At 34.2% G+C, this 24,515-nt stretch overlaps 1 protein-coding gene across 3 annotated transcripts in view; it reads right to left on the bottom strand.

Moving 5' to 3' along the window:
• The window catches only part of LOC116341108 (protein amalgam-like), a 45,271-nt gene extending 22,157 nt beyond the window's left edge, over positions 1-23,114 (bottom strand). For all 3 annotated transcript variants that reach the window (XM_031767978.1, XM_031767979.1, XM_031767980.1), the window contains exons 1-3: positions 23,065-23,114; positions 18,962-20,225; positions 1,054-1,155 (exon numbers count right to left, since the gene is read on the bottom strand). In XM_031767978.1, the coding sequence (XP_031623838.1) occupies positions 1,054-1,155; positions 18,962-19,055 (196 nt within the window). In that variant the 5' untranslated portion in view covers positions 19,056-20,225; positions 23,065-23,114. The remainder of the gene's footprint in view (positions 1-1,053; positions 1,156-18,961; positions 20,226-23,064) is intronic.
• Between the last annotated feature and the right edge of the window lie 1,401 nt (positions 23,115-24,515).

The raw sequence follows: 24,515 nt of genomic DNA, 5'->3' as shown, positions 1-24,515 counted from the left end.
GAGAACACCTTTTCGAATACCTGATACCTACCCACCTGGAATGAGAAATTATAGATAATGATAAGTGATGGTTTTCGAATCAAAAATTGAGTTGAAATATGCATAACGAAAATTCATTATCTGGTCCAAACATTGTATCAAAGTTGGCGAATAGACTCGGTTAATAAAAGTTATTTGACTTGGGAAAATATATTTCGATAAATGAAAAAACCCTCCTCGAATGTAATATTGTCGAATAATCAATCACAAAATTTGTTTACATTTTTCCAATTTTGCGAGAGAGAAAAATCGTAAACGGATTTTAACATAATTCAAACGAATCTGGACCGTTTTCACTGTAATTTCTCGTTATCTTCGTTGATACAATTGGTGTTTTGTCAATGCTGAAAGGAGACCTTTTCCACACGCACACACATTAAATGATTTTAATGAGTGCGCCGCTTTTGTAAAATAATAAACACATCTAATTATCGCACTCTCGGTCGCACACTCCACTGAAACCATAAACGCAAATCGGTATGAATAATTAGGACTGATGTGTAAACGATATACCAAACGAAGCGTATAAAATAAGGGTGAATTTTTGATTAGAATGAGTTTACTCTCGCCCTTTCTGGCTTCACTTTAAACCGCTTTTCATATATGAGATTTTCACGATGAAAAAGAGTGTGAGAGATTGAAACCGAATGTGATGTGCTTTTGGGGATATCATCACAACAATAAAATGAATTTGTTCCGCACTAAAGACAATGTGAGAAACGACCGTGTGCAATTCTATGTGAACGTAAATTTTAAAATATCGAACATGGTCGGATTCAAGATGATTCAATTCGGTAACCTTGGCGACGATAGAGACTCGAAAATTGAATTTAAAACTTGTAATAATTTAAGTGAATTTGAAATGGGCTTTCACTCTCGGTTTCCTCGGGATGTGTGCATTGAACAAAATTTGTCGATTGAAATCAAATTGTGTGCATATGTGTGTCGTATCGTGTCGACACCAAATGCAAATATTTCAAAGCAGTTTATGTTTAACAATCAATTTGAGAAAACTTACTTTGTATTGACCCAAATCCTCAACAGTGCATGTGAGGATGGCATCACGTCCAACGGCAACAGTGGCATTCAGAATTGGCCCACTAAACTTTGGATCAGCTGAAAACAATGAAACGACAAAAGTTTTAAAAGTTGATTAAATGGTTTTCGATTTCAAAACCCCTAATCGCTTTCACTCTATATATAAATCAATCTGTTTGGCAAACATACACTCAAACACAATTGGCTACATTCAAACTTAACTAGTGATAACGAATCAAAAACAGTTTAATTGAAATCAGTGAAGTAAAATGAAAAAGAAGTGGCAGAGGTAAAATAATTCAGAAAAAATGGCCCCGATCCAGTTCGGATTCAAGTGAAAACAAATTCAGTTAGAATGTTGATTGCAGCAAAAGTTTTACGAAAATTGAATTGATTAGGTTGCTTTAAGTGCATCAAAACCATTGCCGTCCTCCATTAAAGAGAAAAGTCCGAGTTTTTCGATTCTGCCCGTTACACACATTGGCTGATGAAGGAATCATTTGCTGCTATTTACTTGCTGCTGCAAAAACTTAAAAAACTTTTTAGCATTCGTATGTTCGTACATTGATGTTATATTTATTGAAATCCAACAGCAGCAAATCATAAGCGAAACTAGAAATGAAAGAAGATGAAGAAAAAAAACTGGGCCGACCCCTTTTCGCTGAAGAAGAACTATTTCTATTTTCTAATTGACTAGACGATGTTCATCAACTGGTTTTATTTTTCATGGAGAGAGAATAATTTGCTTATAAACTTTTGCATTGCACTTCTTCGACACAGTTCAGAAAAAGGAATTACGACAACCCCAATACATGACTCGGGTAACAGTCAGGAAATACGACGAAAAAAGAATATAACAAATTGGTATATTTTTCTTTCTGCATCGAAACTTTGTCGATTTCTGCTTAAACTAATAAGTCAAGGCGAAACAAGTCTTGTTTTTTTACGTTTACCAATGCAACAAGATGTGGGCCTGCTAGTCGCGGAACGCGCGCATCAAGCACAAATTGAAAATGAACCATGGATTTTTTTTCCTAACTCCTGACAAACTCATGTACATGAAATCGAATTCGAAGAATTTTTTTAAAGCTTATTTTTCAAGTTACACATGTTTCATGCAAGCCACCGAGCGCATGTTATTTTTTGTCTGTCCGCTGCATTTCACTTGACTATGAGAATTTATAGCCATTTTTTTGGCCATAAAACTCGAATATATAAAGCTAATCAACTGAACATTACTCACATAAAATTGGCAACATTTACGATCACTTGGAATATTTAGCTGTTGTTTCTTTTTCTCTCTTCGAAAAATTTCCACCATTTCTTTTTACCATTGCAAACCACAAATGGTAAATTTCTCATGCTTTGGCAATTTAAAGTTTCGAATGGACAGACGAATGTATGAATGAACGAAGAGAAAATTACGTTCATTTTAACGAGAAAGATGACCAACTTAATGGCCATTATGAAAATACCACTACATGAAATGATGAAACAACGATAAAATACACACAAAAAATTAATCGAATTTCAATGAGAACTGCTTCAAAAACCATACCAAAAATGTGGTAAATGTTATGTCATGTCATTAAACATGACTAAATGAGCATTAAAAAATATGCTTTTTTGATCATTTGACCGTCATCTATTTGACTACGCAAACCAAAAAGCCATCGGATTTTTTCAAGCACAAGATTAACCGGCTTTCAAAACTACAAATGCGAGTATTTTCTTTGACTGTATGTATCCCATGAGATCCTATAATCTATTGTCATATGAATGACATCATCTCTCTTTAGACGAACAGTCTTAATTTGACATTTTCCATTGAAATCTTTAGTTTGAATATTTCTTTATGGTTGAAACATAATACACTTTAGTTGTAGTTGTCATTTAACAAAATGTTTGATTGAAAAATCATATTTACACTCAACACACACCCAAATTTAATTTAACAGCGACAGTTTGTTGCAACATATCTTACCGGTTGAAATGGGATTTGTTTGCAACGGTGGTAACAGTGAATAATGATTCAAATTTAAGTTTCAAACAGCAATTAGCAATTATTATGCCAATAATGCAATCACAATGTGACCAACTAATGTAAGCATATGTTGATCTAGAAATTGTTGTCTTCATGTGAACATGCACCACGTGTCCATATAGTTTCTTCATTCAATCATGCAATATTATTGCTTTGGAAAAACCCTGAACTGCATACAAAACATGTCACATTCAATCATCGAATTTAAACAGAATGTCTGAAATGTTTGAATGGCTGGTGCATTTTGGGTGAATTGAATTGAAACCAAAGAATCGATTTAACAACCGTACACAATTGACCGTATTTATCAAATAATTTTACCTATTGATATTTGAATTTCATATCGACTTGCTTTGTTTGATGCCGGCATTGTTTGCGCTATAGTGCTTGGCTGCATATATGGGCATAAACATGAGCATATACATTGTATATAAGTGTGTGTGCATTTGTGCAGTGTGCATGTACAATATGTCCATATGCACAATTGTAATGGTTTTGTCGATTGTTGACCAACTTCCAGAATTTTAAATAGAATATTGGATTTGAATTCTTCACATATTTACCATAAGAACCAAAAAACCGAGAGAGAGAGGGAGAGAGAGAGAGAGATTGAAGAGAAAGAAGAGAGGATGGGAAAATATCAATAGGAAAAAAACGATGTCCGAGAAGTAAACATGTATGTTTACGTTCGAATGAGAAACCATAAGTTGCATTGTGTGTATTTCTGTATTCGGTGTATTGATGCTGCATAATATTATCAAATTGATCGTGAATTCATGTCAATGGTCATATTGGTTCGCAAGAAATACACAATTTACCAAAATTTATTTGCCAACTATTTCTTTTGGTCGTCGTTCATTTATGAGAATTGTCGAATTTGTCGGACAATTTCTTTTGCTGTATTTTTATTTTTATTTTTCTCTTTAACATTCCGTAATTTATAAATATAAGAGGTCGATGTGTTGTTATCGCCTTCATTTATGTTGATGTGTATATTTGCATTGAACAAACGCAATCGAATGCGAATCGATTTTGAAGGATAGTTAATCAGCGTATTCAATGTGTTCGATCTAAAATGTAAATAGGTTCTAGCATGCCTAATTACAAGCTCTAGTTTGGATTTTGTGCATTCGGCTCTAATTACATTCACGTTGAATAAATGTTACTAATTAAAGCACCGAAGCTGAATGGAGCTGGCTCAAAATCGCAATATCTAAACATGTCATTCCGTATTTGTTTATGTTTGTAATTTTCAATTCTCGCATGAAAATCGACAAAGGAATTTCAATCGATGCAGTCAATTTTACAATGGTCAGCTTCATTAGATTGTTTGTGTGCATATAACTATGTGACAAAGCTTAAATGTCGACTTTATTGTTCAGTAAAAATACACACACACGCACGCGCACACACACAAACATGCTCGGCTCTTTTGCCAATAAACAAAATGCAAAAACCATCAATCGCCGTTGGATACAATGCAATCGAATTTGAATTTGATTTTCGTTTCACGAACTGACGCCCCAATGCCAATGAAACTATAAAGCCCAAACTGAAATGACACGCAATCACGCGTTCAATATTTTTGCACGTATAAATAGCGGTTTCGGTATCAACAAATGAAATAAATAACGGCACACCAGAATTTAAAGCAGTTTGACATCGGATCAAACCGTATACGATTGAAACGAATCAATTGGATTTACGTGTGTTTTGCAGCAGATATTGCCGAAAGACAATGCATTGCATCAGTTGATTTCACTTGATTTGATGGAGAAATGAAAAGATTTTCGGTTACACACATATTCTAATATCGAACAAATGCTATTTATATTCTCTCTTTCTCTCTTGTTTGCTTTTACTCTGACATAGATACATTTAAATAACATCGAAATAGCATTGGTTTTGATCAAATGAATGTGTGCACAACGCACAAACAATCTTTGTGAGTGTAATCAATCAATTCGACGGGAGACTTGAACATGAATTCCCCAAATTATTAGGCAACAGAGCGCAATTTAAGCGAAAACCACGATAATATATAGACAAATCATGTTCATATGAACTTACTGACAATAATGCAATTTTCGAATGTAAAATATATTTTGAGAAAAGGGGGTCTGGCCGTCATTTTATTTATCGTTTTCAGAAGGCTGCTGTTTCGAAAAAACATGGTTTCGTGATTTTTTATTTAATTTTTCTGAAAATATATGGAAAAAGGTGTCGAATTTATGTGCCATTACAATTGTATATAAACATGCCAACAAACGGAAATGCAAAATTTTTGAAAGTAGTAAACTAATTTAACGGCTAAAAATGATTGAAATTCGTCGAATAAACAAAACGAATTTCGATAAAATGTCGTTTCATGTGACACGCAAATTGAAAATAAATTACAGCACGCATTCATTAAGGTTGAAAATGAAATGCAAGAGAATGAGCAGCCCCTATTCGATTTGGAGTAGGCTCTTTTACGCTTCAACTATCTCAATAAAAGTATTTCGAATGCGAGTATCAATCTATCTGGATGAATATTCTTCCATCGAATGATTTCTCATCTTTGACACTTCATGGTTTCGTGTATACGTGCATTGATAATATTCCCATAAGTACTTGGATGCTTCTTAAAATGCTTAACGTATATGTCTAACAAACATTTCGAATTTGACTACGACTTTTCAGTTGTATTTTTGTGGGTCTGACATAAGTTTCATTGGGGCAGAAGTTCAGGTAAACACTGGTCAAAGTTGTAATGGTATTCAATGTGATACCTCAAGTATTTTAAGGATCTATTAAAAGTTTGGAAACTTTTGCAAAGCATTCGATCAATTAGGAAGTGCAGTCGTGTATCAGACACTGGATCCAAGTAATTATCGATCGTAGTGTTTGATCGAAGTTTGCTTTTTTTTCATCTTCTTCGTTTACTTGTATTCTTTGAGCGTGTCCGCAAACATCCACCCAGAGTATCGTTCAGTTCAGTACAATTCGAGCCAAAAACTTATCTAATCTCTCATCTGAAAATAATACTCCAGAGGGATTGTAGGGAGAAGAAAGTTTGCCAAAGACAAAGTTCAAATCTTCAATATTTTTCGAACAGAATCAGCACCAAATCGAATGGAAAGCAATTTCGTTTACAATTTTCACCCTCTCAAAATACATCGTGATTCAAATATGCATGATAATGATAAACCGTTTTGTTGCTTGATTATATCATAAAAATGGTTGGCAATTTATATTAAGTGAACTGTTCTGGAATGATGAAGTGAATACACGTTGCCAAGCATTAAATGAGCGAGACACACTCACATCCTCTCTATTAATTACTATTTTCATCACCTACATAATTAATTGAGCGCGAAACCAAACATTTATATCTAATCATATAAATGTGATTTCGTAGTCTTGACTCTGGTTATGTTTCCATACTCCCGTAACTCATACACCAAAACGGTATGCGTTTTGAAATGTGGATTGAGTGCGAGAGAACATAAAATGCAAACGTAATGTAATGCATTTACGAACATTTGAAATGGTCGTTTTGATGGAAAATCAAGCACCCAGTGGCACCAACACACAGGCAACACCAACAACAAAAACATAAACCCATTCAGCTTAATGACTCTTTTTATATTCATAATAATATTTTCATGTTCAGTATGCATTTTTCTTCATTTTGCATCTCTCTCTCTCTCTAGTACTGTCCAGCATATAATCACCCTGTGAATTGTAAAACATGAAAATATGCAAGGTCGATTTTTCCTTTGGCATTTACATACAGAACAGACACAGAGACTGAATGCGATAGAACGTGTTAGAAAAAACGAAAAATATCTCTTCGAGTATATAAAAAAATCGAGCATTTCCTTAGCAATCGAACGCAAATTTTATTGGGTGCTTGTCGCTTCATTTCATTCGACTCAGGTATTTTTTGTGTTTCCTGTGTCATTCACTCCGAGTTCATACTCCACAATTCATGAGTGTGTGTGTGTGTATCTACCTGTAATTTACCTTTAAATGCACCGCATCAAAAGTTGTTCTGTGTACTTTTCAAGCAGCTCCCATGTATAGATGGGAAAAAAGCGATTCCAATAGGTTTGAAATTTTCAACTCAAAAGATGCCATGTACAAATCATTGATAAAATTCAGCGCGAGAATCGCATAAGTAAAGCATAAAATTTACAGCAGTTCATTTTCAAATATTTCATATTCAGTTGGTGAGTTATCACAAAAGGCAAAAAAGGCAACCGTAACGATGGTCGTGATCGTGGTGAACGGGTAAACATATGCTGACTCGGAGTCGAATAATTCATATTCACACGCAGTCAACGGAAATTCACTGACGTCCGGTGTTGTGCCCGAACAGGACATTGTATTTGTTCAGCATATGTGTTTGAATTTATTCTTCACTTTCGGCGCTTTTTTTCTTTCTTTTTTCGGTTCATACAGTATGTTTCATTATAGAGAGAGGTTGATTTTTTATAATAAAACTCAAGAGTTTTACAAAATTATTTTATATACATTCTATTTAGTATCTAAGCTACGGCGCCACAAATTAATATTTAATCCATTCTCCTGCCTTCTCGATCACACAGGCACATCTATTCGGCATACTTTTGCTCAAATTTTCAGCATATTCGCTTTGAAAACCTTTCCACTGGCGCTGAATGAATGAACTGAGCTGCTTCAAATTGCGGTATGTTTTACCACGAAGCCATGCCTTAATAATAGCCCAAAAATTTTCGTTCGGATTGCAATCGGGTGACTGTGGCGGCCAGTCCATTTGTTTAATGTCATTTTCCTCTTTCCAAGCATTGCATAGACGACTTTTGTGTTTTGGATCGTTGTCTTCTAATAGAAGCCAATTCGAATTGTGGTTGCCATAGAACTTCTTAGCGATGGGTAACTGTGTCGATGAATAATGTTGGTTCATCCTCACGGCGCTTGGAATCCCCGTGAATATGGTCAACTTTCCAAAACCAGCTTCACAAAAGCAACCATAAGCATGCACCTTTTTCGGATACTTTACCGTGCGAACGACCATTCTCTTTTGGGCTCTAGACTAGGCATGGGTAGTGCTATTCACCAGCCAAAAGAATGACTCGTCAGTGTATATAACTTCGCTCCAATCTCTTGTTGAATTTTGCTTTGCCCCGTCAGTGCCTTTTTCTTCTGGTTTTCTGTCAAAAGCGGTTTCTTCAATTTACTGCGATAACGAACACCGGCAACATCTAATCTTCTCCTGATAGTAGAGCGCGAGACCTCTATTTTAAGACGGCGTAGCCGTTCAACACCTTGGCTCAACAACATACCTAAATTTTTATCGAACAACTTGACTCTCCGTTTATCTTCCTGTTGCGAGGAGGCTCAGTTTGGCTTCAGATTGGGCTGGTCGTTCACTTTTTTTTCATGCTTATACTGCTGGATTCACTTTATTACGAACCCTTTTGACTTTTTAATGTATTTAGCAGTCGATGTGATCGACATTCTTTGTCCTTTTGGATGCAAATGCAGAAAAACGGCTTCAAACCGTGAATGAAAATGTTCGGAAATAATGTTTTCGTTGCACAACAAACACTGTACTGATTTGAGAGCTGTCATTGTTAATTGACGTAGTAGCTTAGAGTCTCATATGGCAACACCAAAAACATTTTTAGGATATTTGAAATTTGTGGTAGTTAAATCAACCTCTCTCTATAATGAAACATACTGTATATGGTGTGGTCAGTGAAAACGGAGGGAGCGAGAAAAGGAAGCACTTTACCGGTTGCATGCGAAATGATTCATCAAAAGGGAAAAATATTGCCGAATAGGTGATATTAATCATCCCAATGGAAAAGCCAAACAAACGGCGGTAAAAGGATTTTCACTTCTTTTTTCGGTGGGGGAAATTGTAAAAATACGATTCCACTTGACATTTTTTGTGTGTATTTTTTCACTCCTCATATTTTCTATCTTTTGTTTTTATTTTCATTTTTTCGTCGACCTCTCCACACTTATATTTGCGAGACTCCATTAAATGGAAGCATTACTTAAACGGAGAACTCCAAGTTAACTATTATGTCTAATTAGTATTTACGTTATGGCGGCGACACACACGAACAAAAAAAATCTTTTTAATTTATGTTTATGGTTTAAGTTTAATGTGTGTGTGAATGTGTGCATGCGAAGTGTGGGTGCCTTTTAATATCGCACACTAAAAGTGTAGTGCTCTTCTATTCTTTTATTCATCATTTTGTTTTCTATTTTTTGTCGTTCTTTGTTCAATGAAGACGAAAGGCGGTATATGGTCAAAAAGTGAAATCACACAGATAATTTTTCCTCAATTGCCATTAGCACATTGGCCACACAATATGCGAATAATGTGCCAAAAAGTCATAAAAAAGTGCCATAGATTCCACGACGGCTGGCCACACACACACACATACACATTTATCCAATCAAATTATCGCTGAAATTACCATGATTGCATGATTTTTTTATTCGACAAAAAAGAGTCATAGAACACAGAGAGTGTGGCTTTAGTTCATTTAGTATCGGAAGTATTGAAAATTAATCGCATCAACTTTTCAACTTCCTATTTCAATTTGTTCTCTCGTTGAATGAAAAAGTAGAATGAATTGTCGCGACGATACGGATATGATAAAAAATTAATCCAGTTTTAAGCACATAAGTTTAATTACGTCATCACATACATTTATATGAGGGAATGACCAAAGAAAAAGTAATGAAAAATGGCAGTAACGAGAGAATTCTGTTCACACCATTTTCTTGAGGTTGAATTTTGTAATAGTTTGCCGTCACATTGATGGCGGCACTATAATTGCGGGTCGCACATTTTTCCTGCGACATTTTTTGTTTTTCTCTCTGCTTCAATTTCAATATATGGTCTCATAATGTCGATTGTTACTTTTGTTCCGTGTCTTTGTTGCTTTGGTCGGCATTCGATTATGTCGCACCGACTGACTGACTATGTAAGTGTGTGATTGCTGACTGCAAACTCTCTCTCTCTCTCTCTCTCTCTCTCTGGGCTGTTTTTATTTTATTTCTATTTGGTTTAGTGTTTCACGTGCAAATATCCCGTTATGCGTGCCAGTAATCAACCACTTCATATAATATTATGTGATGATAATTTTGTTGAAAGTTTTCTTTCGTTCTCCTTTCTCTTTATGCCATTTCAACTGCACATTTTTCATCCAAAATGGATATGTGTTATTTTAGTTTTCGTTACAAATTCAATGTATACAAATGCGACTAAAATCAAAACGAAGAAAAACAGGCGAGTATCTGAATATGTGTATGCATATGTAGCGCGCGCACACACACACGTGGTCGAAATGGAACTGAAAATGGCATTTAATTGTTGGCATTTAAAAAAACTATGTATATTTGTGTGCATTTTATATGTATTTGAAAATGGCGTTCAGTCGTCGAACGCTGACTCTCAATTACTTGATAAGCATTGGCTTTCGACATTTTCTTAGAACGCGAAAACTATTTAATAAATGGTTGGCAAACAATTTCTATTTATATTGTTGCAACACAGAAAAACACGACTTTTTCACATTCATTTAAATAGCGTTTTATTTATTTACATCGAACGCACGAGATTTATACTCGGCTGCATTTTAATTTTCCAAATTGCCGGGTTTTTTTGTTATTCATTCAGTCATTCCAGTCTTTCTGTAAGGGGTCTTGCCAAAAAGTTGACTACATGCAAAGAATTCAAAACTTGAAACTTTTTTATGTGTGTTCACTAGCGCACAGCGTTGTCAAATCAAAACTCTGAATTTTCAACTCCCAGATAATTACTCATTGACTTGGAGTTTGTTTATTTACTGTTGTTAGTCTTTTGAGAGAGAACTGTGTTGTCTTTTTTTTTTCGTAGAAAGGAATTGAAACAAAAATTTGTACAGCACACGGATAAATCGCAATTATAAACAAATTTTTCTTGGCGAAACACGTAAAAAAATATCAAAAGAAATGAAAATGTAAGAAAAAAACATTGGAGTCAATGATAAATGCACTCGACATGAAAGTTTTGCCAACGATTGTAATAAACAGGTAAAGTGAAAACAACAATTCTAATTGCAACTGCACAATACTGCCTTTTTAAGCAGGCAGTTGAATTCATTTCAATAGAACTGGAGCTAAATAATTGCATAGCACAAACGGAAAAGTCTCCATTACGACAATATTATATTGTTTTACCATTGGCAAGTCTGTTATAGAGAGAGAGAGAAAATAAACGAAACTGTAGAAAAAACCCTTTTTGTCACACAATCTTCAACGTCATAACTTGATAACATTTTATTATAAGTAGAAAAGTGTGTTGTTTGGGGCTACAACTGCCAATGACTATCAACCATCGAACTTTAATTCTGCGAATACTCTAGAACAAGTTTTCTTCGTATTTTCGACAAAAACGCAAATTCACATTTTCCACGAAAAAAAAAAACAAAATGGTCTTTATTCACTTTTTTCGTGTTTGAATTGAAATATTTTGTAAATAAAAAGGAACTTACATCCGTAAGTCTAACTTTTCCAAATTTCTTCCTTTACCGAACTGGTAGTGCAGTACTAATGTCCGCTAATGTCTAAGAGCAGTCAACTTTTTTGGCCATTAATAAATTATTGACGTATAAATAATTAAAAATGTGTAGCGTGTGTATTGTATGTTGAATGGACGCAATGCTTGTATGATATATATCGTAATGACATGAAGATTTGTACTGGCTATTTTCTTTCAAAAAATAACATTCCGAAAGTTTAAGGCAATTTTAATACAAATTGAAGGTACCTCCCATTCTATTCCCAAAATGCATAGAAAAACGATTTTTAGCGATTTCAAAACTTTGGGGTGATTGCAATACTTTACTGCACACAGTGAGTGTGCGGAAAAGTAAAAATGCTGGAGTTGCCAATAATAATTAAAAAAAAGTTGATTTTTTTATTATTATATAATGAAAATTCATAATAAAAAACAAATTCAATTTGTTTCATTGCAAATATGTTTGTTTACATTAATTAACTCACTTAATTTAAGTGTAAATGAATGACCAAAAATATACCTGTTGTCAGGTGTAAAAAGTTATACTCAATTGCACCGCATCAAATCCGATTATGATTACAAAGTTAACAAACTATATTCACTCTAAATTGAATGTCAGTACTATTGAATGAAACTTATTTTATATGATAAAAGAAGGATTAAACTTTGTCTGTGTTCATTTCCATACGATGTTCGTTGAACGTATTGCATCCAAGAAGTTATATTCTCTCTAATGTGATAGCAAAGACGACCTGGGTGTTGTACGATTCAGGATTTATTTGTGTTCAAAATTAATGATGTAACAATTGTTATCAGCAATGTCCGTTCATCCAAGTATATCTATCGTTTCAAACCAAAAAGTTTTTCTCTTGATTTCAGCAATCGGATCAACATATATGTATAGTTGATGTGTGATAAAATGGCAAATTTTTGAGCGGCCTTAATCGTGTGGAATGATATCAATTGTTTTCAAATTACATGAGACACAATTGATTCGACGGTACCGTCTGGTACAGCATTGATAATCAAAACATCGTGATTAGTCTGGTTTGCTTTGCAAAAAAAGACACAAATCTTGATAAGATCGAGAGAAAGAGAGTAAAAAAAGTGGGCGTTTTGTCAAATAATAAGTTTATAATTATGATTTATTACGCTGGACACTGCCGATCCCTTCAATTCATTCCGGAATTATGTAAATTTAGACGCTGCAAAATTGATAAATAATATTTTGTGGGAGAGACCATACATAAAATCGTTATTCCATGTCATGTTTTTCATTGACGGCGGTGTTTTTGTCGAGTTTCGAGTTTTTTTTTTCATTCAAGATTCATACAAAAAGTGACATTCAATTTGGACACATTGCAAATGGCCTCAACATGAAATGCAATCCAAAATTATGCATCCCCCCCTCTAAAAGCATCCTTGTGGAAAAGCATCCTGGTGGAAATGGGAAATATGTCATGAATTCAGATAGTGTAACAAAGCAAATGAAAATGTCACTTGTGTATCAATTTATAAGGGCATATAATTTCGACGATGTAATAACTATGCGCTTGATGAACAGGCACACACCCCACTCTAATGGTCTCTCCATTCTCTCATCTCTCGTTCAACGAATTCATAAAATGTTTACAAATCGCTTTATGCATTGCGTGTGTGTCATCTTTGTAAACAAACGAGAGAAATGAGAAAGAGTGAGAGTAGCACAGCAGCAAGAGCTCGAGTCAAGTTTCATTACTTTAATTAAACGAATCATTTAACATTTAACCTATGTGTGTATCGTGCACTTTGGCCTCAAAATTCCCCTTGTGCATTTAACAAGTACGACACAAAATTCAAAGATGCACACACAGAGAGAGACGATTCCATTCTGATGCACATACAAAACACATTTTCAATGGTCTATATGTATGCACAAATTTTATAGCTAAACATTATGCAATTTACAATATATACAACATTCATATGCCAGAGCAAAAATATGGAAAACATGCAACACTGATATACGAGACACATTCAAATAAATTCATTCAGAAAATGCGATTAATATCGAGAACGAAAATATCTATTCGCAAGAATGGAAGAAGTTTCGTACAAACTTTAGGCAATATCAAATCAAATTTGTTTAGTTTTCATTTAAAACTAACAAAATGTGTAACACTCGAAAGATGAAACAGATGACAGAGAAAGATAGATCGAGAGAGAGAGAGAGAGAGAGAGAGAGAGAGAGAGAGAAGGGAAGGTGATTGAGTGAACATGAATATGCGAGCGAGTGAGATAGAAGCAAGGGGTAAAAAAGTTAAAACACTTAAACCGCAAGGGCGGAAAGTAAAACTGGTTTGATGCATGGTCACGTGCCACAACTAATGAATGAAATGCTTAAAACTTTGTTTCCGGAAAACATACAACTTATCATCAAAAACGATCATATCAACGAGACAGTCAGTCGGTGTAATGAATATCCCATCTCTCATATCGCTTCATTTTTTTTTTCAGTAAGGCAACAAACAGAAAATGTTTTAGCCACTTCGCAAAGGTTTGTGATAAGAGTTTTCTATTTAAAATTGAGAAATGCTGTCATCATTGCATTTGAATCTCAGGTAAATTTGGGTTTGTATCCGGTTTATTCGAGGTTCATGCAGTCTACCAACCAATGAATCATTAGATAATCTTGCTAATCAAGCACAACCACCATCGAATTCACTATCGCATATTTTATAAATTTTCTATTCACAGAAGGTTGAACTACAAACAAAATGAATCATATCTCGATAAGTATATGTACATGAGAAATTCATTTAAATCCCCATCGAGGTGTAAAAATGTTAGCATTTTTTCTTTTGAAACTTTCCATCACAATCATCGAATCGTTGTGTGTATGTTTTGGTGTGATAAATCTATCGTCGAATCGTTCATGCTCACAGTGTGTTGCCAATCGAATGAAATGAGCTAGAAAAATGGCCAAAGCTTAAATTAGTCAACAATGCAATGCTCCAACTAAACATCGGAACCAATTCCACATAATTATGGTTTACCGTTAGCATAGACTAATGTATGTCGATGTAACATTTATTTTATGACCTGGGTCGAGAATTTATCGGTTTGCACGCATACATGTAAATGTGAACACCATCTGAAATAAAGAAATTAGAAAACGATTTCTATATATGCCGTGAGCAAAAGGTTGCCACACCGCCACTGAAATAATCACAAAAACACTTTCACAATTTTCCATTTGGTGGTAAATTCAATAAAAGGATTTGATAATCGTATTTTCGGCGATTTCATTTCGTTGTTCGCCATGCTGACCGATTTATTAATGTAAATTGAAAATGTCAGCTCGTTTCTACTGATGCAACCATTTGCTTTGGCCACAACGGCAAGACATTGGACAAACTATACGCTAAATGAAAATGACAACCGAAAATTACCCACATGTGTAAATCTCAAATTGTGATTGAATACACAGTGAGCAGGGAAAATAAAGTCGCGTCAGAGGATGGCACGCGTCATTTTCGTTTTACCAGATCACTTAATGGCACACATTATTAGTAAAGTAGATTAAATGTGATGCATGCTATGCATATACGAGGTGATATATTTTCCTTTTTTTGGGGGGGACGCCACACATACCATCATTTCGACCGAAAATTCATCCATTCTATGCGGCGGGACACCAAAAACGGCAATATTTAATGCGGTGCAAATAAAAGACTATTTTATGGGCGCCGGTGCAATTGTACCAAGTATGAAGACTATATTCAGTGGTTCGTTGACACGTGCCACACAAAACTTTTTGCAATAAATCTTCACCACACTGACCAACCCCGTCACTCTAATTGATTTCGAGAAGATTTTTCATCCACGCAGCCACATCTATACAACTGTCAGTTTACTCATTCATTTGCAGTAGTTTTTTTTCTCTTGCTCACTCTCTTATTCACACGGGCAGATTCCGTTCCGTTTGAACTTACAATGTAGGAAAAGTAATATAGAGTGATAAAAATTGAGACAAAATGTAATGCAAATGGCAAATCAGTAGAATAAAATTACTGCGTTTTTCGTGAATATTTTAATTTTTCACGACCATTAGATTGAAATTCTCTACAAATGTATGCATTTTTTCGTCGAATTTGAATAGATTTTTTTGTATTAATTTGAAATTCGAGTTGGTTTTTAAATAATTCAATTACTATGTTATTCAATATGGATTCTATGTGTGTCAAGAGATAGTATGTACTTTAGTTCGGTTTCAATAGCTGAAAATTAAATAAATGCATGAATCCTTTCCGTGGTCAGTGTGGGAGAGTGTACAGAAATGGCAGTGTAAATAAAAGAACAAGACTGTGCCATTTGATGTTTGGTATAATAAAGTGTTGGATTGCACAAAAGCCACACGAACCGAGCACCATGTTTAACTCTTTTGATAAAATAGTCGCCGAAAGCAATGAAACAAAATGCGTTGCCATATAAAAGCGTTACCAGCAAATATGTATACGATGTGAAAAAAAATGTGAACGAGAGAAAAAGAATAAAAAATTTTCTGTGGTATTTTGGAATTTCATCGTTTACAGTTTTAGTTAGCTAGTTTATTCCTAATGTAACTTTTTCGCTCCTCAACTTGTGTGGATTCTGTTGTTTAAACAACCTGTTGAGTGACGACGTGGAATTTTGTTCCAACAAAAATGGAAAATATTTTTATCAATCACGTAAGATATATGTTATGTGTTTGTTTTTTCTTCCACCGAATCATTCAACAACAACTCACAAACAAACGATAAAACATTTCTAAAGGCATTGGAGCAAAACTGTAGTATTTTACTCATATATTTCGAGCATATCCCAAAGATATGATTAAAAATGGATATATTTACGTCTTCTAAATATTTAATAAAGTGGTCATGTTCGTCTAAAAATATAAAACGGCTACATGTATGCATTGGAAATGATGAAGTAGGTTGTAATTTTGAGAAAAAGAAACCCAATGGTTATGTCAAAATAAATAAACTATGCTGGCGATCACATCGAATAAACATTATTTCAATGGCACTCTGTCAAATTGTGGTAATTTATAGAAAATGAGAGGTTCACTTATTGTTTATATCATTAGGCAATCGAACTGAATTGTTTTTTTTTTCTTCTTTTTCTCTCTCTCTCTCTTCGCCTTTCGGCATTAATCGGGTGTCATTAATAATTCATTGGTTAAATACTAAATAATTCTGTTGAAACAAGGTGTTAACGGGGGAATTCGATGTGAATGCTGATATATATTTTGATATTAACCACTTTTCTGCTCAAATGACTCAGGTAAATATTAGTTATTACAAGCTTGTTCAAATAGAACATTCGTGTTCACGTGCACATGTATGTGTGTGCGTGCGCTTTTGTTTCGAAACCTTTTATTGGATTACAATCCATGGTCATGGTGGATGGCTATCAGTTGGATTTTAATTTCAAGCATCACCATCAACATTTGTTCGCACTATCATGACTCAGACATAGCTACTTAAACATACCATGGCATGGATGTAAAGTGATTTAAATGAGCGTTTTTTGTAAACAACAGCAAAAATCTCTTCCATTCAAAACGCAAATTTTCCCATACATTTCCAACCACTTTTGCTCTTTTCCTCTAATGAACAACTCCCACTTCATTTTTCTGTATGACAATGTGATGGTCAAAAATTCTCCGGAATACTTCAGTGATATCTACGTCATTCAACTCATAAAACATAATAAAAATCAACTTAATTAACTTATGCATATCCATTGCATCGTTGCAATATCCATATGACTTTTATTCTTATACCAGACATGATTCGTTTAAATTGCACTCATATATGAGGATAACGAACCTTTCATTCATAAGCAAACATTGCTTGGATTCATTTTATATCATTTATTCATCGAGCGCATTCATCCATTACAAATCTGCTCACATTAAATCAACCAGACGCCAAAACAGAAATTATAATTTAAAAAAAAATCGTATACTATGCGAAATTGTACGAAATAAATACAGTGTTAATTGCATGAACATAAAATGTCAGATGATAAAAAAAAAATAATTGGAGAATGGAGAAAGAAGAATCATTTATAGTTAGTTCATCATATATGAGTGTAACTGAGTATGCACAGTCAGACAAAGAGAGAATGTTCATGAATTGCTTAAAAGCGTCCATTTTTGAAGGATTTTTTACTGGTTGGCCTGTTTTCATTGGAGCGTTTGTTAGTAAATGCACTTTCTCACACTATCCATCTCTCTTTTGCTTTCTATTTTACTATCCATCATTTCTCCCAATTTCGGTTGCCCATTCCATGGCAATTCTTTTGTCAATGACTAAATGAAAACGGGAATGTAATTTCCATTTTATTAAAATTAAACCAAATGGTATTCATTCACTGCATTTTCGTGTCGAATAAAATGAAAATACTTGCAGTGGCAACCGCGTTGTCGATACAACTGCATCAAACCAATGTGCAATGTAACACAAGCCACAACATATAGATTCTCTACGACACGATGCAACAGACTGAAATTATTACAGTTTTTGTTCAAATTGTCATCATCGGACCGGTATGCGATCAATTGAATTCGGCGGACCAAATGCAAACAATGAAATGTGCTTCGATTCTTTTTTCATGTATGCATTTCTGTCTGGTGTGGAGTGTTCGGTTCATATAAAAAATTGAACGACTGTGAGACTGCAAGTTTTGTTGAAATCACAATGAAACGCAACCATTTTGCACATCATTCCGAATGACTGCGACCATGAGGCCGAAATAAAATAATTATTGACACTGAAAGAATCAACGAAAAAACTCACACAACCTCACCGAACTAACTTGCATTGCTCAAAGATATACACATTGATGTACATGTTGGTAAAATGATAACATTGGTGTGCGGTGGACTTTTTTTTCTGATGTGGTACAATTTCGAATGATAGCATTCTACATTTAAGCATGTGACGATGCAGATACCGACTGTGACAAGCAAAAAAAAAATTTGAAACGACGGAATCTCTGTTCTTTGTTTTTTTTTATGAAAGCGACAATTGAACCGTACTGTTCAGAATTTAAAATGAATTTAAAGTGATTTATTATTTAACCTTTGGCTTAGCCTCTCTGTTATTCTATTATTGGTTAGATTTAACCAGTGACATGGAATGTGTATGGGGGTGTATGTGTGTGTGTGGGTGTGTGTTTTATTTTGAAATTCAGTTCAGTTTTAACAAAATAAAATCAACCTCAAACATTGATCAGGCATGCCTATGAAATGATTTATTTACCTATGACTTCCGATACGGCTCCATACACGTTGACATGCATCGTAAAAATCATCAGCATTGCTTGTAGCAGTATGATCCCGACGTTGACAAACATTTTTGCGTTGTTATGGTCACTTGTTGTCTGTATATTTTTGTTGTTGTTGTTTCTTCTGTGTATTTATTTCGTAAGTAAATAAACAAATGGACACTCGAACATATATGAACACGCACCAATTGTATACACGCACAAATTTGCCCGTTTTTTTTTCTCTTTATTTTTAAAAAAGTTCCACCGAACTTCGATGGTGCACGAGACAAAAATGAAATGTGCACCGTTGATTTGTCTTATTTATTTGATTATTTTTAAATGCTTGTTGCAATTTCGACTAATAAACGTTATACAATTGCCTTAAGCAATAATAAATTCTAATATTATAGAAATGTTATATTTATTCTTCGATTCAGTCTATGAATTTTATTTCGATTTAGACGGCAGACACATTTTTTATCGTTCGATTTCAATTGATTTTTTACCGACGTTATTTCTTATAGTTTAGTATTGGTTTTTTTTTTATTTGAATGGCGCGCGCGTTTCTCTTCGTGTTTTTACTGTGGTTTTTCTGTATATGTTTTTTTTTTTTTTCAATTTTTGTAGCGCTCATACATTATTTCCTTGTTTGCTATGGTTTTTTATGCATTATAAGTGAGAGTGTGTGTGCGTGTTATTTTTTTTCAATTTCACTTTGTTCACGGCAATGAATCGAGCCGTGTTCGTCTTGTTGTTGTTCGTTTGGTTCCTTTTTCATTTGGGTAGAGACAAACAAATGTACACATCGTCTTGTGCCGTCATCAACTCGACGGTGCAAGCAATGACGAACAACACGCAAACTAAATTCTCAACCAAATAAATACCATACGGTCGTTTGTTCTCTGTCTTTTTCACGTTCGCCTCCTTTTCTTTGGCTCTCTCTTGCTATGCTTCGCTTTTTGTGGTGTTTAATTTTCGTTTTTCAAATGAATTTTCTATTTTCGAACCGAGCGCTGATTTGTTTTCCACCGGTCTGATGTCGTTGTTATTTTACTCTACAATTGCTTTGCTGCCGTCTTTCAGTGTCTTTATTATCGTTTGTTTGATATGAGTTTGAAAGTGTAATTATTTATTGTTATTATTTTATGTTTTGTTTCCTTGGAGTTTTTGATGATTGGTTTTGTGTGTATGTGTATGAGAGTGATTCCTTTTATCGTCTGCGTCGTTGAGTGATTTCCAATTGAATTGTGTGCGTCTCTGTGCCAAAATAAAAAGAAACAGATAATAATAAAAGCTCTATAAAATTCATGCCAATCTAAATCTATCTCGATGTGCCAGAGTGGATTTAATGACGAATTGGTGTGATTAAGTCTTTTTTTTTGTTGCGTGAATTGCGCACACTACACATTCATCGAGGTTATCGTTCAATGCTCACATTTACTGATTGCCTTTTAACCTTGATTATTAGACATAAAAATTCAAACCAAACAAACTCAAGACAATTACACAACATTTCTTCGTCTAGTTCGCCAATGCGCGCTTGAAATCATACACATTTATCAACTAATTAAGCAAAAGGAGAAAAAAAATTGCACATCGCAAACTTAACAGCGGCAAAATCAATAGATTCATTTTCAAGTGATTGACGTAATATTCATTTTACCGTGTGAACACCCTTAATTGCAATGCGATAATCAGCTTATTATTATACTCAATTGCATCGTAAAACTTTGTGCAGTAGAAAATAGAGCGAGAATACTAAGAAAATACATTAATCACTTCAAAATATCTTCAATTCAAAAAGATTCAATTGGTAAAAGAATGCAAAGCGAAATCTATTTGCTCTCTCCCACTCTACATCTACTCGTTTTTCTTTCTCTTTCTCTGTGTGAAATAAGAAAATATTTTGTTTTTCTCTCGATCGTTACAAATCATAAAATATGCTTCTTATTTTATCTTCTTTTTTCGTATTGCAACAAAATTCCTGGAAAGACATTCAAAGTATGCACGCTTCTCGCACCCAACGCTTTTTTTCTTTAACGCTTCTGTTATGCTCTTTTTGTTGAATTTCCAAGTTTTACGAGATATTACGGCACTTAAATGAAATTAGAGGAACTTTTGACGCCGTCAACAAAAATAGGTCGATATGGTAAAAGTAAACTTTAAAGATCTTTCAGCGACGGCGGCAATATGTTATTTGTGCTGCCAGACATTTTGTGAGAAAACTAATCACTAATTGAGTATACTTGCATTGTAAATGCATATGTATGAGCGTCATAATGCACAAACCGTGCAAATTATGCGTATGCAATCGTATTTGTTCTTCTGACGAAATGCCAATTGTTCAAATATGCATCCAGCTGTAATGCAAACTATAATGCACCCTGTCGAATTTGATGCACTTTCTCTCTTCCTTAAACTCTCTCACAATCTACCTTGTTCTCTCTCTCCCTCCCACTCCCTCTATGGGCCTGGCACTTTTAGTTTATAAATTTACATTAATTTATATGTTTGTTTTTAATTACAGATTTCTTGTTGTTGGTGAGGGTATGTGCAATGTGCATTTTCGAAATGGGTGGTGGGTGTTTTGTATTTGCTTGAGCAAATATCTGAAAACCAATGCACATGCATTTGTAACAAACGCGCTTCCACCGCACATTCATTACTTTTGGGGGCGAGATAAACAATAGAAATCCAGTACATGTGTGTGTATCAGTTATTATAAAATGTCATAACTTTCGATTCGGTTACTTATTTACATGTCACATGTATCGGGAGCGAACAAATTCAACGTAAATCCATTTCACACACACACACACACATGCACACTCATATTTGTTACAAGTAATCTCCTTTATTTTTCATATATATATTATACGATTGAAATCAAATATTAATCTTTTTTTCGGTAAATATTTGAAATAACAAATGTTGATGTGTATATTTTGAATTTGGAAGACCAGCAAAATAATTAAAATTAAATTGATTTCCAAATTGGAAATCATATTTTCATTCAACCCATTCAAAGTGGAGTACAAAAATTGTTGCGATAAATTAATATTCTCATGGCCTTTTTTCTTTCTCTCTCTCTATCACACACACACACACTTTTGATCGTTTGATGTCACTTTCCCCCCGGGAATTTGTCACGAATTATTAAAATTATGGATTTTTTTTTTGTTCGATTCAGGTCGAACATTCATATGGTTTCAATTTATTTTTGCAATATGCTGTCATGACATAAAAACCAATCAAGAGAGAGAAAAATAAAATAAAAACTTTGATTGAATAGAGATGATCACGAGACATTGAAGCAGAGAAAATAAAAATTTAATAAACAATGGAGTGCACAATACAAAAATCAGTAAAAGATCTCAACTATTCTCAACGGTTGTTTTCGAACAAATGAATTTCATTTGACTCTGGAAATATATTTAAAAGGCGAAATTGTGTCTTTGGAGCGAATAAAAATAATTCAACCAATCAAATAAACTACAGTAGAAATATATTGAAATTGAACTGGAACGAAATGAAGAGAGAGGGAGAGAAAGAGGAAGAGACAACCAAAATTGACACATTTAAATGACCAAATTGCCTGACATACGTTTCTTACGGCTGAATATTTTATTTTATTTTTTTCATTCTGAAAAAATATATGATTGGGTATTTTCCATTTTTTTCTGGACTTTTTCGCTTTATTTCCGCTTAAAATAAATTTTCGTCGGTATGTGTCTCTGGATTTTTGGACAGCCGATCAACGACCAATTCTGAACCAAAAATAAAAACGAAATATGAATAATTCAATAAGCATAACTGTACAATTTTAATCAATGGTTGCGCGCTCAATGCTCTGAAAAAAAATCCTCACATAACTCGATTCGCTTTATCTCACGAGAACTCGATAATTTGTTGAAATAATTAAACGTCTGTCGAACAAACAGAAAATAAAAAAAAAATCCACAAAACAAAAAGGTAATTGTCAAAAGCTCAGATCCGCATCCAAATTGAGCATCGAATAGAGTTGATAAATGAGAATGAAAATCTGTTTGGAAAATGTCAGTGCTTAAATGCATTTAAAAAAAATTGTTTGACTTACTTAATTAAAAATTTTGTGTTCGTAATTTGAATCAAATGGTCGATTTTAAAAATTTATTGTGTATTTTTATTTAAAAAAAAGGGAGAAAAACGAGTTGAAATATCCGTTTTTATTTTCAATATTTTGTTTTTGTATTTATTTATTTTTATTTTTTTCGAATTTCTTAAATCAAGTTGTTCGATTTTATTCTTCGATTTTAACCGTTACAAACATAGTTCGTGCGTCGTTTTGAAAATTCAAAATGCGAATGAAATGTTGTTGGCTTGCTACCGCAACAGCTATTGAATAATGACTGACTGTGATTTCGTTGCAACCGTCTAGCAGTTGGTTGCTGCTAGCGCGTGTTTTTCAACAACGATGGCGCATGCGTTAGACTTTCTCTTTCTTACTTGTTCCATTCAAAAACAAAAAAACTGGTGAGACAACATATCTATCGATAGAAACTTGCATACACACACAGTTCCCGTTCGGAATGTTATGTTGATATTTTTTGAATGCACTGGAGTGGCGTTTTTTTTTCTTTTTTCAATTTGTACATTGCATTCACAATGTACACAACAACAATAACAACGGCGACAATGACAGCAGCATCATCGAAACGGATAATCCGTGCACAAATAATTGTAAGTATCAAAACTGTATGAAGATTGAAAGATAAATAAGTGTAGAGAAACTGAAAGAGAAACAGAGAGACAAAGCCGGAACAAAGAAAAAGTGAATCGTCTTTATAATGTGAATAAAAAGAAACAGAAGAAAATGTGCATGCTAAAGATTTGGATGATTGAACGTCGACGCGGACGACGAACGAGTGCAACAGAGTGTAAGGAGAAGTTTGATATTGTTTTTATTGGGTTGATTAAAATGAATGCTATAGTATACCGGCGGTTGCAATCCACATTTTTTCTTCTCTCCCACCTCACAATTTACTCGCGAATGAAACAAAACACAAACATTCATCGTTGTGATACAGTGCGTGCACTCGATCACTCGCGTCGTGCGCTCCTTTGTATAACTAAAACAAGTGCCAGATACATTTTCTACACTTTATGATAAGACGGGGAAAAAACCGAAGGAAAAAAACAACAACAAAACACACTTGAGATGGATGGATTTATCTCGTTTTCACACTAAAATAATAAACATAATATATGCATATTGCAGAAATATCTTTTGATCTGTCAGCGCCATTTGAATAAAATAATGAATCTGTTGAATTGAATGAAACTGGTGCACAATGCACGGCCGATTATTACTACGGAAAAGACCAACGAATCAATGTGAATTTCCGCGAATTGTTTTTTTTTTTTTTTTAACAGTCCATGCACACAATGGCACATCAATCGCTTGTGTACCGCCTTTCAATGGGTATTATTGTACTTTTAATTAGCACAAAATGGTACGTCATCATTTTTATTCATTTATGTTCGCACACTTTATCTCTCTCCCCCTAT

Source organism: Contarinia nasturtii, unplaced genomic scaffold (assembly GCF_009176525.2).
Source record: "Contarinia nasturtii isolate CC-2019 unplaced genomic scaffold, AAFC_CNas_1.1 Cnas_scaffold_695, whole genome shotgun sequence".
NCBI lineage: Eukaryota > Metazoa > Arthropoda > Insecta > Diptera > Cecidomyiidae > Contarinia > Contarinia nasturtii.
This window is presented reverse-complemented; position numbering and strand designations above follow the sequence as displayed.